Genomic DNA, 23,385 nt, shown 5'->3' with positions numbered 1-23,385 from the left:
ATAAGATCCCGGGCCACTCGCCACGGCGGTGCTTTACTCCCTTTCTGTAGTTTCCTCTTATTGTGGTCCGCTACTTCCTCTGGACCTCTTTACAGCAGCAGTATACACATGCACCTGTCCATTTGTTATCGTACCATATGTGATATGTGTAGAAGAAACGTAATCATTTATCCCTTTGCTAAAACGCTACTTTGTTTCTTTTAAAACAAAGGAGATACGCACTCCGCGCTTCTAAATTAACAATCCGGTGCAACCAGAGCAGGACCAAAACATAGGCAAAAAGGGAAATAAATCTGGTGCCACACGGATGTCTATTTTCTGTAATTTATTTTTTAGTGCAGTGAGACTAACGTTTCGACATGCGTCTTCATCAGAGTCCTGGTTCATCAGAGCTACTTTGTTTCTCTCTCGCTCTTGCTCTCTCTTTGTCTCTGTCTTGATTGCAAAGTCTTGTCGTTCATTCAGATTCGTGGCGCTACACCACACATGCACCTATTTATTGTTATTTCGCCATATATGATGTGTAAGAAATGTATAGGCATTTTCTGAAACTGTCTGTCTGTCTGTCTGTCTGTCTGTCTGTCTGTCTGTCTCTCTCTCTCTCTCCTCACCACAGGTCATATTTCTTGATGACAAGGTCTCCTCATTCATCCAGATTCGTGGCTCTATCCCACTGTTCTGGGAACAGCCAGGCATTCAGGTAAGGGCTGTTCTGTTACATACTGTATCTGGGCCTGTGTGCATTTAGTACACACAGCATATGTAGCAGATTTGATAATGATTGTTGCATCTGTATTTGATTTTTGAAGGCCTTTTGCTGTTAATGCAGCGTGCTAAATCCCCAAAGTTGTTTTGAAGGCTCACCTTCATACATTTATATTACTGTGGCCAAGGCCATACGGCCGCCAATACTTACGCTTGATGTTACTGTTCCATGTCATCAGAAAAAGTCTATTCAGGGGATATTGTTTCACCTGAATCAAAATCGACAATCAGGCCAGCAGGCAGCCGAGGATGTGAACCCGCACCTGGTATTTTCACGCTGATATTGTTTATTACACAGCTGGTGAAGGCCTGTTCTTCTTGCCAAAAAGGGCTTGGTGCAATGTCAAAGAGGAGGGGGCAGGCCAGGCAGGCTATTGGAGAATTGACTAGATTTCCACACTTCCTGTGGTTTAAAAACGTATTGCCAAATTCGACTGACAGGTCTGGATTTGTTTGCGTCTCCTCTTTGACATTCCATGGACTAGTAGCTAGCTTGTCTGCCGCAGACCTCGCCATGTACCGTAAAAGACTTTGCTGTTTTCTACGTTTATTTTTTAGATGTCTCTGTTTTGCTGCAGAAGTGGGAAGCCTGCCATGTTTTATAATTTCTCTTCTTTTTTTCTCCTGTATTTCCCATATTACTGTCTGTCATTCATCCCGTTATCTCTCCTGTTTGTTTTGGGCGACTGTAAAGCTTGGTGTTTGTGGACGTTGACGATCTATAAAGTTAGTCCAAATGTGGCCATGCAATTTTAATTAGGCCATAAACAAAAGACAAAGGCAGAGACAATGGTGGGTTAGGCTGCCGGAGGTTCTCAGTGGCACGCTTGGCTAGGCCTTCCCTGTCACCTAAGCCGCCTCTCACTGGCGCTAGTATGGAGATGTCATCAAATATTTACAGTGCAGAGTCTGAAAGGGGGAGGAGGGGGGTGCAAGTCCGGCGGGCGCATGATGCGGTATTATGACAGCCTCATAAACTGGGAGAATGTTTGCAGTGCAGTCTTCCAGGCCTCACTTTTGAAGTTGTCCAGCGGGTACAATGTAATGTCATTTCCGGCAGTTGAATTCCACCAGTAGGCACTGGCCGACTTCAAGACGCATGAAAAGTAGTAACAAGATTCACTCAACCAAAACCCAGGTGCACCGAAAACCCGGTTGTGTGTGTGACACTAGTCATAAACCTTTGGCAGCTGACAGGAAGATATATTTGAGTTAACTTGTTCTGGCAGACGAAAAATCGTCATCAATTGGATATGTGGTCAAACACGCCTACTGAAGGGGAGCATGAGCAATCCCAGAAGCGTATTCCAGATTAGTGCACTATGTTGCAACCAGACAATTTATGAAATCAGGAGACCGTAGCAACCAGTTGGAATCAACCTGTCTGTGTGTAGTGGCAACAGGCAGAGTGGGCAGGGATAGATGGGGCATCCTGTAATACTGCAGCTGAAGAGCTGAGAGAGATTCAGTGTCCTGGCAGAGGAAAATCGTCACCAAGTGTTTGAACATGGCTACCAAACAGTAGTAAACTATTCCAAAAGCACGTTCCAGAACATTGCACTACATTGCAGCCAAACAAGTTGTTCAACCAGGAAACCGCAACAAACCAGTGCCACAGTTAGAATCCCCCTTCCTTCGTGTAGCGGGTGAAGTGGTGATGCGGAGTGGTCAATGGTAGATGGGCAGACTGCAATACTGCAGACTGCAATCTCGGGCGCATTCCTGAACCAAGGCAAGTACTGTGTTTTGGCCAAAAAAAAATCAGGAAACTGTAGCAAACTAGTGCAACGGTTGGAATAAAAATGTCTGTATGTAGTGGAGATTGGAGTAGAGGGTGGGGAGGGATTGGGGTAGTTGGGCAGGGTGTAGAGCGGTACATACCAGCTGCTGTTTCCCGTTTGGAGGAAGGATGATGTTTTGATGGGGCTGTGCCTGTCGTCTGTGTGTATGTGTGCAGTGGAGAAGGAAAGAGGTTGAGGAGGGGTGGGGCAGAGGGGCAGCCTGTAGTACTGTACCTGCTGCAACTCCCCTCTCGTTGGCAGAGTGATGTTGAGATGCTGCAGCTCGTGTGCAGCGAGTCGTGACTAGGGGGGGCTGTCTGTCTCACAATGACTCAGCTTACAGTGCACTGAGCCACACGTACACAGACAGAGATGGGAGATTCCACTAGGTGGATATCATTTCCACACCAAGACAGAGGAGTGAAGATTCAGATACAGATACCGAAACAGATACAGGACAGATTCTCCATTTCCAGGCGTACATCAAATAGTTTTTCAAAATCAGCATTTTTTTTCTTTTCAAATTTCAAAGCTCGTATGAAAGACTTATTTGATGTGCGCCTTTGGTGGCTGGCTGTGGCTGTTTCATCTCATCCCATTCCACATACACATGTAATCATTAAGGCCTAGCTTAATTACACCCCATTGCCTCCTGTCCTGCCTGATTATATTGCATCGCAGCAGCAGGCGAGTGTAATGTTTGCTGTTTGCTGAGAGCAAAGAGGGCTGAGAGGCTGCCTGCAGGGCCGTTGCCAGCATTTGGCCGAGCCGGGGACAAAGTCATCTGAAAGCCCCCCAAGCCCCCCCCCCCCCCCAAATGTAATAAATGATTCAATTCTGGGGGCCCTATCTCCCTGGGCCTGGGAAAACTGCCCCCTTTGTCCTTAGCTTCTCTGGCTGCCTGGGTGTGTGTATGTGTATGCAGTGTGTGTGCTGGAATGGGCAATGATGTAATTAAGCCAACAAGACTCCCTCCCCGCCTCTGATCTGGTCTTTGTCCTCTCCTCTCTACCCGTGAAGAAGACGAGCATTGTCCTCTCTTGTCCGCCTTTGACAAAGGACACTGCTCTGAGTGACACGTTTTGCATGTGGCCACATTGTTCCTCCTCCTCACCCTGCGCTGCACATAGTGTTCCTCGTAGGGCCGCGCTCTCTCTCATAGTTTCACTTCACGTTATGGTATCAGGAATCCCTTTGTTTGTTTAGTTTTTTTCTTTTTTTATTCATCATTTTTTTCTGAAAGCAGTTTCCTCTTATACTGAAGTCTGGTGGAACTTGAACCTGCACAACTGACTTAATTTCTCCTCTTTTGTAATGTTTTCTTTTTTCTCTGTAACAAGGTGGGCTCTCATCGTGTCAAACTGTCCAGAGGCTTTGAGGCCAACGCACCAGCATTTGAAAGGTAATTTATTCAACACAGGAGGCATTTGTACACCAGAAATCAAACGGGTGTGTTGTATGTAACCAGTGGTACAAACTAGTCGACAAAATTCCTGCATACCATCCATTTCACTTGCAATATAATTGCTCATAACATTTTGATTGTTCAGACCTTCTTCAGGTATAATTACTGACCTGAGCAGGGTCTGAACGACCAGTGACGTGAGCAATAAGAAATATCTGTACTGCTTTGAAAGGTAATTAATGCCACATGTTGCACCCCATAGTGCTTCCAAGATAGAACAGACTGTCCACAGAGAGGAGACAAAGGGTGGGACAAGGGGAGGACAAATCCACCCCAAACCTCACCTGATCATTCATTCATAATGTGTCCTTACTCGTCCTCACATCAGTAAACCACACCCAAAGCAAGACGCCCCAGACGGAATGATTTGATCCAAGGACTCCACGTCCTCCCGCCTCACCCTATAACCCCACTGCTTTCCGCCAATAAAACTCTTTAAACGTGACATTTCACCGGCGCCGCAGTATCTCATTGGCTAATGGCCCTGTCACTTGGTGTGCATGCCATAAAAGTCTAAAATGCTCAGTGAAGTGAAGGACGTGTGAAGGAGAGACGTCTTGACAGATGCAGCTGGAGGAGTCTCCTCTTTCTCCTTCTCTTCCTCTCTCTCTTCCTCTCTCTTCCTCTCTCTCTCTCTCTCTCTCTCTCTCTCTCTCTCTCTCTCCCCTGTCTCAAGCACTAGATTAATTATGGTGGGATGGGTGGTCTTCTCCTGACATGTTTGTTGCCAAGGGGAGACCATACATTTTGTGTAGTGTGCCATCTCCACTCCTCCCTCCCTTCCTTCCTCCCTCTATCTCTCCATCCCCCACTCCCCCTCCCTCTCTTTTCTTCTTTTCCTCAGTCCCTCTATGGGGAATAGAGTAGAGATGGGCAGCTTTGATTCTGCATGAGTCACCACTGAAAACCCCACTGCGTGCTGAGTCAGTCAGTCTGTTGCACTGCAACAGTGTTAGGTCTCTCTCTCTCTCTCTCTCTCTCTCTCTCTCTCTCTCTCTCTCTCTCTCTCTCTCTCTCTCTCTCTCTCTCTCTCTCTCTCTCTCTCTCTCTCTCTCTCTCTCTCTCTCTCTCTCTCTCTCTCTCTCTCTCCTTCCTTCTCTTACTCTGACTTTATCTCTAAAATCTTGCTGGCCAATCTTCCTTCCTTTTGAAACTTTCCGTTTCCCCAATTTATATCCAGTTAGCTGTTCTATTTTTATACTGTAGCGTTGCAGCGGTTAGACAGTCTGATTTGTCTTAAGCACACTACATGAGTAGCACTTTACAATTGCTACTTCCTAATGAGCAGGGAGGATTTCTCCTTTATGATGCACGCACAAGCAGATTTCGTCATGCTATGTTGTCCATAACACATCTGCACATCTTTGTGAAAATAAGGCCAAAACAAGTCAGGAAATGGTTTCCCAGGTGAAAAACCCATATACTTAAAGTGTACTTTTTTTGACCGTACTTAGTACAAAGTGTACTATTTTCGGCGATTTAAAGTGCGCTTCATTGCACTATTAGTGCGCTGAAGCACTACTAAAGCAGTACTTCAGCACACTTGCAGCACACTGAGGATGCTAAATTGGCACCGCTTTTGGACAACTTTAAGTGCACTACAAGCATACTTTTAAAAGTATGCTCCAAACACGCTTTTCATGCATTCGTATGGCATTAATAGTGTGCTTGAGTACACTTCTATAACATTTTATTGTTACTAGAAGTTCAATAAAAGTATATTAACTTCATGCTTCTTTGGACTACATTGGAACATTTTAAGTATGTAAAAAGTATATCATATTAAGTATTGTAAATATATAACAGGTATGCTTGAAGTATATTTACAGTACACTCCCAAGTACATGAAATAATATAAATGTAATACTACAATCCATGCTGGTCCTCAGAGCTTGTACATTACACACAGCTACATGTCACAGTAGTGATACAGTATGCATGCCTAGCACGACTGATATTCACAATCATTGCAATGTTACAGAGATTTCAGATACATATTTCAGTTTATTACAATCTTGTTCCATCTTCCTGCAGTTGATCGCTTGAATTGATCACCAATGGTGACCCTCTATTATTTCTTTGAACAACTAGTTCCAACTTACCTCCCACCATGATATCATGGGAAGTGTGAGCCTATATATACCAGAACATATACGTGACCATCATAATGACGGTGGGAACGTGGTCATTTTTTCTGTACCACTTTAAAAATTTTAAAACTCCTACAATAAACACAGAATATAACAATGAGTAATATTTTCATGCAAACCAAAAATATTCTTTCAGGATAAATGGCTTTCTGTTTGAGAAATTTAGCTCCAAGAAGTGCATTGCATGATGGGACATGTATGATGGTGCATGATGGGTAAATATACTTTGTGTAAGCACACTTTGAAGATATTTGGGTGAAGTACAATCATGGTGCACTTAGAAAAAGTGTACTTGCAATATGTTAAAGCGATTTACTTTAAAGCGCACTATAGAAAGTCACACTTCGAAGACATTTGGGTGAAGTGTAATCATATTGTACTTGAAAAAAGTACAATTGCAATATGTTATTAAAAAATACACTTTTAGTAAGTTCACTATTAGAACACTATTAGTATATTCCTCTAAATACACTTTAGCCAAACATATTTGAAGTCCACTTGAAGTATGGTTCGCTAAGTGTACTTTCTTTGAGAGCAACTTAATTACATCTAATTTTAAGTACACTTTAAATAAGCATATTGTAAACATACTTTTTCTTAGCACAAAAAGCACGAGTGCACTTTTAACATGCTAAGTACACTTCAGTCATGCTTTTATTGTACTAAATTGAACCACTTTTTCACCTGGGTTGTTATCTGATAATGTTTTGTATCTCCTCATACTTGTGTTTCATGTTGCTTGTCTTTTTTGTTTACACCAGACATTTCACTGCACTACGAAGACTGTACGGAAAGCAGGTCATCCTCAACCTCTTGGGAATGAAGGAGGGAGAGCACATGCTAAGCAAAGCATTCCAGGTACTTAGCAAGGGCTCTGTGCGGACCTGATTATCTGTCAATACATCACTTTCAGTGGTAACGACCAAGGAGGATAACCATTGAGTGTAAACTATTCCTTATTACTTGCTCTCCCACAGGGCATAGGGCCAGGTATTACTATATTACATTTCATTACATTTAGCTGATGCATTTTTCTCAAAGCGACTTAGATATTTAGGTACAGGGTATTGGTTACAGGCCCTGGAGCAATGTGGGATTAGGTGCCGTGCTCAAGGGCACTTCAGCCATGGATGAAGGTGCTGGTAAGGGTGGGATTTGAACCTGCAACCCTCTGATCTTAAGACCAAAGCTCTAACCATTTAGTCAGGGCTTTCCCTTAATGTATTGCAATGACCCTGTCTATCTCAATGTGTGTGTGTTAGGGTGCATAACAGCAATTTTTGTCATAACATTTGGCATCTCGTTACATCAGTATTATCCTATTAAATCCAAGACATTGTATTGAGTGTTTCAAATTAGCCTGTTATTGAATGTCTTCATTATTATTTCAACAGAGCCATCTGAAAGCCTCTGAACATGCGGCGCAGGTGAAGATGGTGAACTTCGACTACCATCAGATGGTGAGGGGAGGCAAAGCGGAGAAGCTGCACAGCGTGCTCAAGCCGCAGGTTGGCAAGTTCATGGAGGAGTGTGGCTTCTTCTACTACTCTGGAGAGATGGGCGTCCAAAGGTGAGGCTGAAGACTCACTCATTCGTCTCTCTCTTCTTTAGGGATGGGCGTTCTGTTAACTCAATGCCTGAGCCCTTTTTAAGAAAAGCTGCCCTCAGTCTATAAAAACCTAAACATCTCAGCTTCTGAAGCACATACAAATATGCACTAATTTGCATTTAAACGCTAAGACCCTCATCTTTCATTAGAATGTGTTTTTAATTAAGTTGTGTCAAATCTCATGAGCCTGAATGTTGCGTAGTGCAGCTCCAGGCGCCAGGGCCAATGTTGCGCAACACAACATCAGGCATCAATGGGTTAAATTGTCTTTTTTGTTTTTGGTGGACAAGACTAATTGAAAGACTAATTATTATACAAAGACTACATTATTTACATTTATTTTCATATTAAAGTAATGATTATTGTCATGACTATAGTTTTATGATGTATATGTTTATGATATCCAGTCCAACTCATCTTTCTCGACTTCCTTTGCTTTTAGATGTCAGACCGGTACGCTTCGTGTCAACTGTCTTGACTGCTTGGACCGCACTAATAGCGTCCAGGCCTACTTTGCACTGGAGGTTTGTACCACTCATTACAGCTCATAGTTCTGCCTTACATGAAGGGTTGAAATATCTTTGCCACAAAGTTAGCTATAGATTCTGTTGAAGTTAGGTTGATGGTTATACACCTCATCGTTATTGTATTTCTCTTCCTGTCGAGTTGGTTATAATGTTGGCCGTAAATGCTGTTTAAATTGAGGATTATGGTAACACTCCATGAATAACACTATTTTTGGACATCATTACAGTTCACCATTAGTAACTTTCTCCTCTCCATCTTCTGTTCCTCAGATGCTTCCTAAGCAGCTGGAGGACATGGGCCTGACCGAGAAGCCCCAGCTGGTGGCCCGTTTCCAGGAAGTCTTCCGCACCATGTGGTCCGTCAACGGAGACTCCGTCAGCAAGATCTACGCTGGCACCGGAGCTCTGGATGGCAAGGCGAAGGTATAGTTTTAAATGGTTGCATGTACATCCGTTTAAACAGGTACTTGGATTGAAAGAAATCATGAAAACATTAAGAACTTCTGCACTCTGTTGCTGAACCTGGTTTATTAGCAACGTTTTAAACTAAAACTGTCTTCGTCAGGTGTAGCTACACTTAAATCCTACACCTAATGGAGACTGTGAGATTAATCTGAATAATGTTGATTATGTTAGAAAGGTCTCTCCAGGCGTTACCTCTTGCAGCGCTGGCTACTTTTCTCTTTTGGGTCTATCTTTAACTTTTATATGTTGTGTGTGTCTGCTGTTCTCTTCTGCTCTCCTTTGGACTGCTTTGTGCCTGATTGGTAAGTTTTCCTAGCATTTGATATCGTCCTCATTGCTTTCCTACCTCATCGTGTTGTCTCTCATTCAGTCTGACTCTGCCATCTGTCTGTCTTTCCCTGTCTGTCCTGCTGGTGTGCTTACCCATGCTAAAATTAGACCAGAGTGAAGGAATTAATAGATTGCCCAGTTTAAATGGAGACATTACCCTCAGGTGAAATTGAGTCAATGACCACAGTCCCTAGAGTTGGATAAGTGAGCTGAAGTGTTTCCCAGGCAACCCGACCATTATCTGAATCTGGCACTATGGGCGTTAGCTTAGCTTAGCTTAGCATAGCATAGCAGTAGCATAGACACTGATCTAGTGCCATCTCCAAATTCTTGCGAAGCGAATTAATTTACTCAAGATTTTTTTTTTTTACCAATTACTCGTACAAAGAGTCATCATCTTTGTCCTCTCTTCCATCATCCAAAGCACGGGTGCAGCTCCTCTTCAATGAACTTGGATTCGAAAAGGTAGAGTGTTGGATCTTGGTAGCCAGTCGTCATCTTAGTCTTCATCTAATTTTATATAGGCTAGTCATCATCATTACATCTCTTAGTAGGAAAGCCCTGGTAGCTTCCTAGTCAACTAGCCAGACACTATGTTGACAGAAGCAGAGGCTTTCAGCTGCTGTTGACTTTGCACATAATAGCAGTGCTTTGTCTGTGCTCTGTCTGTGTTCTTCCTCACCGGAATATTGTCCCCAAATCTGAATGGTTAATTAAACAGACAATGGCTGGGTTGCCTGGAAAACACTTCTTCTTAAATATCCAACTCCACATCTGCAGGAAGTGACTTAATTTCACCTGGGGGTGTGGTGTCACTTTAACCTGGTCAATCTATTAATTAACCTAAACTGGTCAATCTATTAATTGACCTAAATCTATTAATTGACCTAAAGCCATGGTCAAACTACTTGCAAAAGAGCTCACCTCTGCTCAACTTCCTTGACTGTTAATAAAACAGTATCTGATGTGTTGTTAACTGGCCGTATCTCTCTCTCTCTCTCTCTTTGTTTTTGTTTTGTTATTGTGATTGATTCTACTCAGGGCGGAAAGCTGAAAGATGGCGCTCGCTCCGTCACCAGGACCATCCAGAACAACTTCTTCGACAGCTCCAAGCAGGAGGCCATAGACATCCTGCGGCTGGGCAGCACTCTGAACAGCGACTTGGCCGACAAGGCCCGCGCCCTGCTCACCACAAGCAGCCTCTATGGTACGCATTATATGGACGACAGCTCTATAAATGCATAGCATCTTACTGCAGATAGGCCCATCCACGGACCTATTCACTCTTTGCTGAAAGCTTTTGAGGACATAACATCATTGCAGAGAGTGACAATGGACAATGCAGACAGTCTTAAGTAACCAATTAAGACTTGCTCGTTACCATTTTGATGACAATAAGGTTATAACAGTATCTGCACTAAGGGGTTAAATATTAACTTGACATACAATATATACATGATTAAATACATTACTTTAAGACATAGCTAGTTATTACTCTAGTTCTATATTTCTATGCATTTTAGATGGAAGTGCATGTGTCTGTACAATATTGCATTACTTAAATGCATAACTCTTATGTATTTAGTGTTGATGCATATTGTGCTTTTTAGAGGGCACAAGTGCATATCTTTCAATAATTTTGTTGTACTTAAATACTCAGCACAAGCAGCCTCTACAGTGCCCATCATATCAACGACAATATATAAATACATTATTCTGCATTCTAAAGGCATGATTGTAGTTTTGCATTTAAATGCGTAACTGCAAATTTTATTGAATGAATGAATGAATGAATGAATGAATGAATGAATGAATGAATGAATGAATGAATTGATTGATTGATTGATTGATTAAACTATTACCTTGAAGGGATGTTTTGCATGCATGGTATGCATTTTAGATGGCACAAGTGCATTTTTCTCTAGATAGAACTTGTGAAATTGTGTGTTGTAGTATATCCTAGTATGCATTTTCAATAGCACAAGTGCATGTGGATTTAGCCTGTCACTGAGTATTTTGATGCGTAGGTGTGACTTTTTAATGCACTCTCATAATCACGAGCTGGCATTTAAGCCATGCGTTGCTTAGTAGAGGAGAGAGGGATTGCTGGCTGGAGTCCAATAAATGATTGTGTGTTGTGTGTTGGTGTTGGTGGTGGGGGGATGGCATGGGTTGTTAATCTGGGATGTGCAGTTGTCCTGGCTGTGAGATTAGGGCTGTAACCCAGTGCTGCAAATGCTGTTATCTGTTTAACCGGCTAACCGCACTGCCCTCTCTCTCCCTTTCTCTTTCTCTCTCTCTCATTTTTTCCCGCCCTCCAATGCTCGCACTGTTAGTGTCTGAGCCTGTATTACAATCAGGTACAGTATGCTGTATGCTCTGTCTACCCTGTTATAAATCGAACTCGGGTCAAAGCTCTGTCCTTGATTGAATTGAGAACTCCTTCTCGGAATTGCTTGCCCCCTTTTTTTATTTTGCATGCTTCAATGTCACCCCGTCTTGTGTTTTTGTGTGTGTTTTTTGTCATTTTTGTTTTCTTGTTACCCTTCTGTATCAAAGTTATAGTTGCCTCTCTTATGTAATTCATGAAATTGTTCTGACAAGTGCCTCCTTGCGGTTTTGTCCCTGAAGCATCCCCGAGAGTGTTACTGGGCATGTGCCAGAACCACCACAAGTACACGCGGCCCAAGCAGATCAGGGTGGGCGTGGGCACGTGGAACGTCAATGGAGGCAAGCAGTTCCGCAGCATCGCCTTCCGCAACCAGACCCTGAACGACTGGCTACTGGACGCCCCCATGAAGGCCGGACACCCAGAATTCCAAGGTGATGGACAAACACTGTAATAAGCTGCTGTATTACACGCCATATCATCTCAGTTTCAGATCAGAGCGCTGTAGACCAAATGAAGTTGTCAAAAGTTTACAAAGGTAACTCGGCTCAAAAACTTCAAATTTCCATTTTATCTCTCCCAACAATGTGAAATGTACTAGAGGTAGTCTGTGAACAAAATTAAATCCCCTGTCACTATTCTATCAATATAGTTGTCTGCTGTATATGAGCTCAGGATGTCAATTGATTTTATTCTTTCCTTAATATCCTGCCGCTGTTTTCATGATGCCAGCCTAACCACCCTCCTCCACTCTCTCTCTCTCTCTCTCTCGCCCTACTCCACAGATGGCAAAGCCGAGCCTGCGGACATCTACGCCATTGGCTTTGAGGAGATGGTGGAGCTGAATGCTGGGAACATAGTCAGTGCAAGGTACAGCACAGTGAAAGGGTCCAAGTACGCCATCTGTCAAAGCGGCACAGGCCTGACAATTAGCTCCAGGCCCAAGAATCAGATAATTGGCCCTCTGGCCCTTTCTGCTTCTTCGAGCTTTTCCTTCAGACACTTAACCATTGCAGCTTGTAAAGTCATAGATTAATGACCTCCATGGTTCTTATTCTGTGGAATTATCATGGTTGTGTGTGCTGTACTGTATACAGTACTTTATCGTTGAAATTGTGCATGAAATGGCAATTGACTGAAATTGCACATTTCACCCGACACCAAATGTGCAATTTAAACTGAAACCTGCACACACAACAGCAACATACTGTGAATACAGTAGTATAGAATAGTTCTCTTTTTTATTCACTCCCAAGCACATTCTATTGTAGCACCGTAGATGGATCATGCAGACAGAAGTGGTGTTAATCAGTGTAACCTCTTGGAAGACACTGTTGAAGCAAATTGCTGCTGGTGTCCTGTGGGATCCCGCTAGTGTCCCTAAAGAGCTGACACTGTTGGCTTTCCCTACCAGAAAGTTCCTTGCGTGAGCAGTCCTCGATCCCCCAGGGGCCTGCTGTATTTTTCAGTGTAATGTGACTCCTGCTGTCCTCTCCTCTCTTTCTCCTCCTCTACGCTTCTCCCCTCTCCTGTCCTCTCCTCTCCTCTTCTCTCCTTTCCTTTATTCTTCTCTTCTCTTCTCTTCTCTTCTCTTCTCTTCTCTTCTCTTCTCTTCTCTTCTCTTCTCTTCTCTTCTCTTCTCTTCTCTTCTCTTCTCTTCTCTTCTCTCCTTTGTTCTCCTTCGTTTGTCAATCTCATCTACTCTTCTTCTTTTCCTCTTTTCTTCTCCTCCACTTATCTCTCCTCTTCACTCTTCACTCCTTTTCATTGTTCTTCTCTTCTTCTCTTCTTCTCTCAGCACCACAAATCAGAAGCTGTGGGCGGCCGAGCTCCAGAAGAACTTGTCTCGCGACCACAAGTACGTGCTGCTGGCCTCCGAGCAGCTGGTGGGAGTGTGCCTGTTCGTCTTCATCCGCCCGCACCACGCTCCCTTCATCAGGTGAGTAGACTAGTAATGCTCCCACACCACGCTCCCTTCATCAGGTACGTAGACTAGTAATGCTCCCACACCATGCTCCCTTCATCAGGTGAGTAGAGATTGTTTATGACGCCACACCATGCCCCCCACATCAGTTATGTGGAGGAGTACCATAGCGATACTCCACGCGAGTAGGGTATACACGCTATATACACCATGCCCCCTTCATCAAGCAAATAGAGGAGCAGCATAGCCATACACCATGCTCCCCTCATCAAGCAAATAGAGGAGCAGCATAGCCATACACCATGCTCCCTTCATCAAGCAAATGGAGGAGCAGCATAGCCATACACCATGCCCCCTTCATCAAGCAAATGGAGGAGCAGCATAGCCATACACCATGCTCCCTTCATCTGGTGAGTTGACTAGTAGAGTAGTATAGTGGAGTGAAGATGTTACTGCCTCTGAAGGAAATGAAGACTCAATGATCCCGCACCAATGCCCTCTCACCAGGTACGTAGAGGAACAGGGTAGAGATACATCATGACCCCTCGATCAGGTACGTAGAGGAGTACACTGAATGATCCAACACCACTCTGCTTTCATCAGATGAGTAGAGTAATGGAGTAGAGTGTAGTCAATATCTAACTATCCAGAAAGAAATGAAGGTGCACTGCACGACAGTACAATTATAACACACTTTTCATATCACACACACATCAGCCATGAACACACATCAGCATACGGTACATACTGGACATCTGCCCACATGACAGTCCTTTCATCAGGTTTATATGCATCACAGACTAGAGGAAGGGGGTGTGCTTGGTTTGTTTCAAGGCAAAAGGCCTTGATAATACTTGAAAGGCATTGGAATGTATTGAAATGTTGCAGCAGTCCCATTAAATATAAATGGGAGATTCTTTTTCCCATATTGCTGAGTGATCCCCCAGTCCACCACGTCATGGTCATCAGTGGGGTCGGTGCCCGGAGTAATGGGGGAAGTTTAGAACATCAGCATTGCTCCAAAAGCTCTCTGTCATCACTTTCGTCCATACATGCTTCCTCTGACACTGCAAAAGTGAATTCCAGCACATATCCTGTAAGCATGTTTTTTAAAGGAACCTTTGAGTTAGCAGGCTTCTTTGTGCTGTCTTAAAGTGTATAAGGTTCCCGCCGGGAAGTGCTCAGTGATTGTGGACGGTGTCCACTGTGTATCAGATGACACCGTAATGCCATGCTATTGCGTGCCATGGAGATGTTGGATTGGATGGCATTGTAAACCTATGCTATGTGTTGTATCTTTGACAAAGGCTTGTCAATGTCACCCATATTGTTGAAATATCCTCACAGTTATTGACCGGTGAAATGCATCTCATCCAAACAGATATTGCAGAATAAGTTGACCAGAACTTGGTGTTGTCTGCTGTTACATGTTGCATTAGATGACACAGTTTTAATGCTATGCTATGCTTTGATATGTGCCATCCATCATGATGTTGAAGTTGCACAGGCAGAGTAATTATTAGCTGTGAAGAGCGAGCCATGAAATATCCTTACAGTTTGTGACGGGTGACTTTTAAACAAAGAACAGGGACAGTGCATTTTGCGGTAATTGTAAATATGGTAGATGTAAATAACATGCTAGATATGATGCATGTCATTTAAATATGATTAGATTATAGCCAGTGGCTAATTTGCATCTCTAGTCCCTGGGGTGGATTGATGAAAATCAAATTAAATCACAATAAATTATGATGTGCCATGGGGGTGTTGGATTAGATGACGGTTATGCTATGATGGTGTATTGTTGGGATGTTGCTGTAGACACAGGGAAGACTGGCAAAAGGAAGTTGGATTATCGGTAGATGACACTGTAATGCTATGTACGATGTAAATAAAAAAATAAAAAGGACCTTGTTGTTTTTGTCTTCAGAGTTGAGCGTGTTATATGAGGTTCATCAGTGCTATGATATTTGTCATAATAAGGATGTTGCCGTGAATATGGTGAAGGCTGGCATTGGCAGGAGCACTGTTAAAAAGTCGGCACGATATGTGGCATTGAGATGTTTAATTAGATGACATTGTCATTATGCAACAGCGGCTCTACCCATTTCGGGGCCCTAGGCGAGATATAGACCTGGGGCCCTTTTTAATTATTATGCTGGGGCCCCCTCCAAAGTGTATTTTTTTTTTCTGTGGGGCCCTACGCAATTGCCTAGTCTGCCTGCCTGTTGGTAAAACGCCTCTGTTATAATATGACATTGTATGTTGTATTTGTTGTATGCTACGATATTACATTGCAATGCTATGATGTGTGTCATAGGGATGTTGCTGTGGACACTGTGAAGACCGGCATGGGCGGGGCCACGGGCAACAAAGGGGGTGTGGCCATTCGCCTGCTCTTCCACACTACCAGCATCTGCTTTGTGTGCTCCCACTTCGCTGCCGGCCAATCGCAGGTCAAGGAGAGGAATGACGACTACAACGAGATCACACGCAAGCTCACCTTCCCTATGGTAATTAAGCCCCCTCCCTAGCATTAGTCAAACTGATTTGTAGTTGTGACATTTAGTAGGTGTCGTCCCCACTGCCTCCTCACACAAAAAGCCATTGTGTACGGGTACGCAATACATATGCTTGGTCTCACTCACACATGCTTGCACTTATTCTCTCCATCTTTTCTCTCTTTCTCATCTTCTCTCTCTCTCTCTCTCTCTCTCTCTCTCTCTCTCTCTCTCTCTCTCTCTCTCTCTCTCTCTCACGCACACGCACACGCACACGCACACACACACACACACACACACACACACACACACACCCAAGTGTTGTTTAGTGATCTAAATGAGTTGATATGTGAAATATGCGCCTGTCACCCATGGTGCCAGTTCCCCCGTGCCAAGTTCACCCTGGAGTGGCATCATCAGCCCTGCAGCTCCTCGCTCAGGAGTTGGGAACTAGGGCACCACTCGCCAGGGTGCCAGTCACGCACGCGTTGCCTGCCTCCCTCTGCCCTTAACTCTCCGCTCTCCGCAACCTCGCTTGCTAATTAGAGTTGTGATGGATTGTCTGTCCAAGACATTGGAACCGTTCTTTTTAACCCATTTACCGGCTGGTAGCAGTGAATAAGCTTTGACTGAAACTCAAGTTGTAGGAATCTTTCTTCTTTTAACCCACTTACTGGTTGGTTCCAGTTTAGTTTTCCATCCCTTTTGAAGTTTATCTATGCATCATGATTTGGAATTGTGAAATTGTACTACATGTTGCGGTTGACAAAATTAAGTGCTACTTAAGGTAAAAGATCCACCAGAAGAAAATGGCATCCTACATGAAACATCAGCAACATCTGTTATTTGCCCGTCTCTCCTCTTCTGTCTGTCCAAGGTCATCTGCTGTGCTGGTCACATTTAGCTATTTCTCCTCTCCTTTCCTGTGTCCAAGGTCGTCTGCTTCCATGATTGCTCTCATGACTTATCTGTTCTGGTGTAACATTCCCTCTTAACCTGTCTCTCCTCTCCTCTCCTCTCCTCTCCTCTCCTCTCCTCTCCTCTCCTGTCCTCTCCTCTCCTCTCCTCTCCTCTCCTCTCCTCTCCTCTCCTGTCCGCAGGGTCGTCTGCTGTACTCCCATGACTACATATTCTGGTGCGGGGATTTCAACTACCGTATCGGCCTCCCCAACGAGGAGGTGAAGGAGCATGTCCGCCAGAAGAACTGGGACGCCCTCATCGCCGGGGACCAGCTGGTCGACCAGAAGAACGCCGGACTGGTAAGGAAACACTACACTGGTCATATGTAACCAGACTGGAAAACAGCCCACAAGTAGGCCCCAGGGCATGTTCAGATGCTAAGGGGAACAGTGATGTCCTACACATAATATAATATATAATTGTATTTGTATAGCACTGTATCATACAAGGCATGTAACTAGTGCTTGACAAATGGGAAAAAACAATAATTGTTAGAGATGGAGGAGAGGCACAAATAGCAGGAAGGCAGAGGAAGAAGAGATAGATAGAGATTGTAGAGCCATAAGGTCAACGTATGACAATGGCTGAATCTCAAATGGTGCACTTGTGCACTTCAGTGTCCATGTTTCAGTGTGTATCCCGTATTAGTTACGCACTGAAACATAGTGCCTGAAGTGCACAAGTGCGCCATTTGAGATCCAGCCCATGACAATGACAAAGACAATCCGTTAATGTCTGAAGAATCTGTATGTAACTAATGAGCCCAGGTTGCCATCATTGGTTTACGGTGTCACTTATGTAATAAATAACAATATCAAAATGGTGAACGGTATGGATTCGTACAGATTTTTTTGGAAGTGGAAATGATGATGGAATGCATGCGAATACTCTCTCCAGGTTTTCCGGGGCTTCATCGAAGGCAAGCTGGATTTTGCGCCCACCTACAAATACGACCTGTTCTCTGAGGACTACGACACCAGCGAGAAATGCCGCACGCCCGCCTGGACCGATCGAGTGCTGTGGAAACGCAGGAAGTGGAACTTCAATAAGACGGGTAAGTAGAGGGCAGCATAGCCAATCCTCAGTCACACCACTAGAGTGTTGGACACTGATGATGGTTTTGGGCATGGTCCAATAAAAACATAGAGTGCTTTTTTTATTTGCATATTACTGCCCAGGTACTAGATTTATTGAAAGAGTGTGTGTGCTTGTTTGCGTGTGTGTGGGTGTGTAGCGGAGGAAATGAACGTGGTGGGTTCCCCGTCGGGAGCTGAGGAGGAGGAGGACTTCAACTGGAGTCCAGGAATACTCAAGTACTATGGCAGAGCTGAGCTTAAGACCTCTGACCACAGGTGAACACACACGCACACACACACGCACACACACACACACACACACACACACACACACACACACACACACACACACACACACACACACAAACAAACAACTGGACACTCCCACACAGAACAACACATACATACATTCCAACGACAAACTGTCTGTGATGGAGTGACCATCACTAGGGTTGTGGGTGTGTTCTGACTGTCACGCCAATGAGCCTGGCTCTTTGGTGTAGCGGTCAGAGCCCCAGTTTACTACCCCAGAAGGTCTGGGTTCGAGTCCCGGCTGGGCAACTCCCCTTCGCTACAAATGGTGTCAGAAGTGGGATGGTTACCGTGAGGCCATCGGAAGCGTACCCATTGTGTGTGAGCCGTAATTCCATGTGAGGGACCCCCAGGATTGGTGACCCCGGTGCGAGGGACCCCAGTGATGGGTGAAGCATTGATGATGGGGCACACTGGATGGATGAAGCACGATGGGCAGTTGCGTGAGGGCCACCATGGGTGTGTGAAGCGCACGGGTGCGCTTCCCGAAGGGGAAGGCAGTGTGATGGAGTGACCATCACTAGGGTTGTGGGTGTGTTCTGACTGTCACACCAATGAGCCTGGGTCTTTGGTGTAGCGATCAGAGCCCCAGTTTACTACCCCAGAAGGTCTGGGTTCGAGTCCCGGCTGGGCAACTCTACTCCCCTTCGCTACACTGTCCATTATCAAACCTTGGATATACATCATCAAACATTTCACTCCTCTGGTTGTACCTCTGTATGCATGACCAAACCAACCTTTTCCATCCTCTGTTTCCTTCTGTGCACCCTTCAGGCCAGTGATGGCCGTAATTGACGTGGACGTGCTGGAGGTGGACCCCGATGCGCGTCACCAGGTCTACAAGGACGTCATTGCGCTGCAGGGGCCTCCCGACGGCACCATCCTGGTCTCCCTCTGCAGCTCCGGCCCAGACGACTACTTCGACGACGCCCTCATCGACGAGCTGCTCGACAAGTTTGCCGCTTTCGGAGAAGTCATTCTCATCAGGTAAATGTGGAACAGTGACAGGAGACTTCTCTTTGGTGGGATAAGCTTATGGTAATTGAAGATAGAATGAGCACCTATCAAATTGGCAGGTTTTTTTGGTGGTGATTTAAATTCGAGCTTTGCAGAAAACAAGGCAAACTCAAGGACTTAGTCAGTGACAAAACAAAATGAAATAAAATACAAGATGCCTCTGCAGAAAGTTTTTTTTGTGAGGTTTGGGTGTAGCCATATCAGCAGATACCAGCATGCTGTATTGACTAGCTTACTGATGTGACTTCTGTTTTTTCTGTTTGTCTGTTTGTTTGTTTGTTTCATTTGTTACATTATTTATTTGTGTGCTTGTGTTGCTGAATAGGTTTGTGGAGGAGAAGATGTGGGTGACCTTCCTGGAGGGGTATTCTGCTCTTGCCGCTCTGTCTCTCAGTGCCTCTGAGGTAAATTGCACACATTTATGCATGCGGTTCCTGAGTTTGTTGGCACATGTAAATGCCAATATATTAGTAAAGAATTCGTAAAACAGATTTCATGCTGTAGTAAAGGTTTTCCCTTACAATTACTTGTGGTTCATATTAACTGGTTAAACAGGAATGATGCTTGAACTGTTGTAGTCCAGCAGGTTGGTGCCAGAATGTTTTTGTAAGCAATGGCCATTGTTCATCACGTTTTGTCAATGACCTTTCTGAAACCGGTGTTGAGTACATGGCTGTGTTTCTCTTGGCCTGCTGCAGGTGTTGGGCAAGACCATCGACGTGCGCCTGAAGAGCCCTGGCTGGATCAAGAGCCTGGAGGATGAGATGAGCATTGAGAGGGTGTTTGGCAGCATCCCCACCTCGGCCAGCTCCACGCTGCTGGCAGAGGACTCCTACGTGGGGGATGACGAGTACGACATGGAGGGTAAGATACTGTATTCTTATTACCTCCGCCAAGGACGTTACGTGATCATCCGAGTTTCTTGTGCATTTGTTTTGTTAGTTCGCTGCTTTGTGTGCTGTCTGCCACTAGGGGCCACTAAGGAGGTTATGTGCTTGTCTGACTGAGTTTGTTGGAGTTTGTGGTGCGTGTGTGTTTCTGTCCATCAGAGGGCGGAGGTGCACTCTCTGAGCGCTTTTCTAGTTGAATATGCTACTTATGGTTGAATGTATTGCAATCACAGATAGTGTACTGTCAAGATTGCAAGTGACTTTAGAGACAATATTACTGTTACCATTTAAAAAAATATTTTTTTACTGGCTGCCATAATAGCAATAGCAGCAACAATCGTGTGAGAAACATTTTTTGGCAGAGAACTCATACGTAGGGGATGACTAGTATGACATGGAGGGTACAAGGCTGCACTCTTGCGTTTAATTTGTGTAAATGTGCAAGTTGGTGAATTCACTGCAATCAGGGATTTGTATGATGCTGCTTCTTTGTGTAGAGTGAATTTGACTACAGTGACCAATATTGCTGTTTTTGATGTAACTGTTTTTGTTAGTAGTAATAGTAGTAACAGGAGTAGTAATTGTAGTACAGGTAGTAATAACAGTAGAAGTGGTGGTAATAATCGTACTAGTAGCAGCAGTAGTAAAATTCATATTTTTCTGTAGTGAAAGGTGGCATGACCTTGTGGTTAACCACATGTTTATTCCTTCCTCTTGTTCCACTTCCTGTAGGTGACGTGGATGAGGAAGTGGAGGAGATTCTCCCTCAGCACCTGCAGCCTGGCGCTGGTGTGGGCCCCGGCTCCTCCCCACTGCCCTCCCCTCGTACCAGCCCTTGCCACTCACCCACCCACGGGGAGCCCACAGCCCCCAGCCGACCCAGCCGCGCACCCCCTCGCTCTGCCGGACCGCCGCAAGGTAAGTGGACCTCCCGTCACCTCAGGATGGGACCGACTAAACCTTCAAAAGATACTCTGAGTCCTTTTTTGTTATTGGTTTTATTTTGCATCGGTCTAGCGTCTGTGTTTCAGTTATACTTTCTTTCTCTCCTTTCTATGCAAATCAAAGGTTACGTTTAATCCTTTTGGTCCATTTCCTTTTGGGTCTGTCTTTCGTATGTGTTGCTTCAGTGTCTTGTGTTTCAGTTTTATTTTATTTTGTCTCGTTTTTCTGTAAAAGGAGGTGCAAGTCCTTTGCCTCTCAGGAGAGAACTTTCAGGTAAAGAGCTTAGAGGGAGCAGTGTGTGGTGTGCTGCTACTAACATACTGTAGCTAGTTGTGCTTGTGTTAGAGTACCCAGCTCTGTGTAGTGCAGTTGGTTCCCAATTTCATTCTGCTGGGAGCCCCCCCCTTTTGGACCTACAAATATGTTTGGCCCCATTTCCCATAGTCCAAATGCCTAATATATTTTTGGCTCTTAATATTGCCAAGTTTCAAATTTGAAAATCACAGGAAAGGTAAATACATTTATTAACCATGCAAGTGAATACTATTACTAACTTTTACTAACTAAAAACTATTACTCACAAATTATGTTAAAACAAGCATATATTCAAGGTTTTATGTAAACAGTCCCCCCAAAAGTAAACATATATTAAATAAAGAGTGCCTTCACCTCAATGTCCCTTCATGCCTTTTCTTCTGTGTGTTTGTGTGTGCGAGAGAATTTATGTGTGTTTGTGTATGCGCATGTACCTGCTTGTGTGTGTTTAAGATTTGTGTGTGTGCTTGTGAATTGTATTGTGTACAGTAACGTTCTGTCTGTAAATCCTTTAAGTGGCTACAGTTCTAAACCCAAACAATTGTGTTATTATCACTATGGCAGCAGTGTTCAACCTAAAAGGTGTGTGCATGTGTGCGTGCGTGCGTGCGTGCGTGCATTGCCCTCTCACCAGTAGTTTGTCTGTGCTGACGGTCTGTCTTCTCCCTCCCTTGTCTCAGGCTCTCCAGTAGACTCGGCCATGGGTGCTCCGTCAGGGGGTTTGGAGCCCAAGCGCCCCCCTCCCCCGCGACCCAACGCCCCTCCGGCTCGCCCCGCACCCCCTCAGCGCCCCCCACCACCCTCAGGTAACACCAACAACAACAGCTCCACATCACATTATTTTAAACCTCTGATGCCGAAACGTCAGGGAAACCGTGGTGAAACCATAAAGCAGTAGTGTTGTGCTCTTCCTCTACAAATGGAAAACTTTAAACCTCTGCCATAAACAAATGTCTGTAGCCAGCTTTGTCCTAGTGGTTAGAAAGTGGCTCCTTGGATCGGAAGATTGCAGTTTCGAATCCGACTTTAACCATTCACTATACCTCAGTCCATTGCTAGTGTCCTTAAGCAACTGCAACTGTCCCCACATTGCCTCTAGGGTTGTAACCAATTTCATGTTATACAAACTGCAGAAGCACCGTTTAAGTGTAGCGCAATGTAATGTAATATTTTGGGATGTACGTAATGAAATGCATGATCTAAATGAAATGAAATGTCTAGATCGCACCATATTTACTTTTGCCCCCTCTGACCCTCACTCGCCCACTCACTGCATGAAGACACTAGAAGCCCCATGCCTGATAGAAAAAACTCTGCAGGTAATGAAATGTCTTCTGTGTCTCAAAGATGAACTGAACTGTACTTGTGCCTGGCTGGAAATAGCGCCCTCTGCCTGTAGTTCAAAAAATGACCACAAGCATTATAGTACTGTATTTACAAGGCATTGTAGAGTTGGTGTTCTGTAGTGTGCAATTCCGAACACACACACATACTCGTAAACTTTACTGTTTTATGAACACCCAGTTGGCAGGCTAATGTAATGCAGTAGTGTAAAAGTAGTGGCCTTTTGAATATGTGCTGTTTGCAATGTAAGCGGTACCGTATGCCTGTGTTTCATTGTAACGCTGGACATGTGTTACTTTTCGACTTTGATCACCTTTGCTCGAAGGAGGGGGAGATCCTCAGGGTTTGGCATTCGATTTGTTGGATTTGAACAATCCAGGTAACATATCATCAACTTAGACGTGACTTGATGACTTCCCATACACACACCCTGTGTAAAAGTGTTAGTCAATTAAGGCTTTGTGAACCAAACATGCAAATTTCCCCAAGTGAACACGTTGAATTACGGATTCGACTGTTGTGTTGACGGACAAAACCATGTCATGATGAAGCCTCAATTGTTTTGTCCTTCCTTTACCCCTTAAAGAACTGGTATCTTATATACGGTATATCAGGCGTGT

At 44.4% G+C, this 23,385-nt stretch overlaps 1 protein-coding gene across 6 annotated transcripts in view; it reads left to right on the top strand.

Annotated features, from left to right (window-relative positions):
• The window catches only part of synj1 (synaptojanin 1), a 36,776-nt gene that overhangs the window by 5,923 nt on the left and 7,468 nt on the right, over window positions 1-23,385 (top strand). For 3 of the 6 annotated variants that reach the window (XM_063203316.1, XM_063203317.1, XM_063203318.1), the window contains exons 6-26: window positions 617-700; window positions 945-1,031; window positions 3,887-3,948; window positions 6,923-7,019; window positions 7,556-7,731; window positions 8,213-8,294; window positions 8,568-8,720; window positions 10,134-10,299; window positions 11,724-11,915; window positions 12,267-12,351; window positions 13,280-13,420; window positions 15,726-15,918; window positions 17,007-17,165; window positions 17,764-17,920; window positions 18,101-18,218; window positions 19,029-19,241; window positions 19,597-19,675; window positions 19,970-20,135; window positions 20,894-21,079; window positions 21,341-21,379; window positions 22,102-22,227. In XM_063203316.1, the coding sequence (XP_063059386.1) occupies window positions 617-700; window positions 945-1,031; window positions 3,887-3,948; window positions 6,923-7,019; window positions 7,556-7,731; window positions 8,213-8,294; window positions 8,568-8,720; window positions 10,134-10,299; window positions 11,724-11,915; window positions 12,267-12,351; window positions 13,280-13,420; window positions 15,726-15,918; window positions 17,007-17,165; window positions 17,764-17,920; window positions 18,101-18,218; window positions 19,029-19,241; window positions 19,597-19,675; window positions 19,970-20,135; window positions 20,894-21,079; window positions 21,341-21,379; window positions 22,102-22,227 (2,761 nt within the window). The remainder of the gene's footprint in view (window positions 1-616; window positions 701-944; window positions 1,032-3,886; window positions 3,949-6,922; window positions 7,020-7,555; window positions 7,732-8,212; window positions 8,295-8,567; window positions 8,721-10,133; window positions 10,300-11,723; window positions 11,916-12,266; window positions 12,352-13,279; window positions 13,421-15,725; window positions 15,919-17,006; window positions 17,166-17,763; window positions 17,921-18,100; window positions 18,219-19,028; window positions 19,242-19,596; window positions 19,676-19,969; window positions 20,136-20,893; window positions 21,080-21,340; window positions 21,380-22,101; window positions 22,228-23,385) is intronic. The other 3 variants (XM_063203320.1, XM_063203319.1, XM_063203321.1) reach the window with 3 other exon arrangements.

This window comes from Engraulis encrasicolus, chromosome 7 (genome assembly GCF_034702125.1).
Source record: "Engraulis encrasicolus isolate BLACKSEA-1 chromosome 7, IST_EnEncr_1.0, whole genome shotgun sequence".
In the NCBI taxonomy this organism is placed as follows: Eukaryota; Metazoa; Chordata; class Actinopteri; order Clupeiformes; family Engraulidae; genus Engraulis; species Engraulis encrasicolus.
Note: the sequence above shows the minus strand (reverse complement) of the source record. Positions and strands in the feature narration are given on the sequence as shown.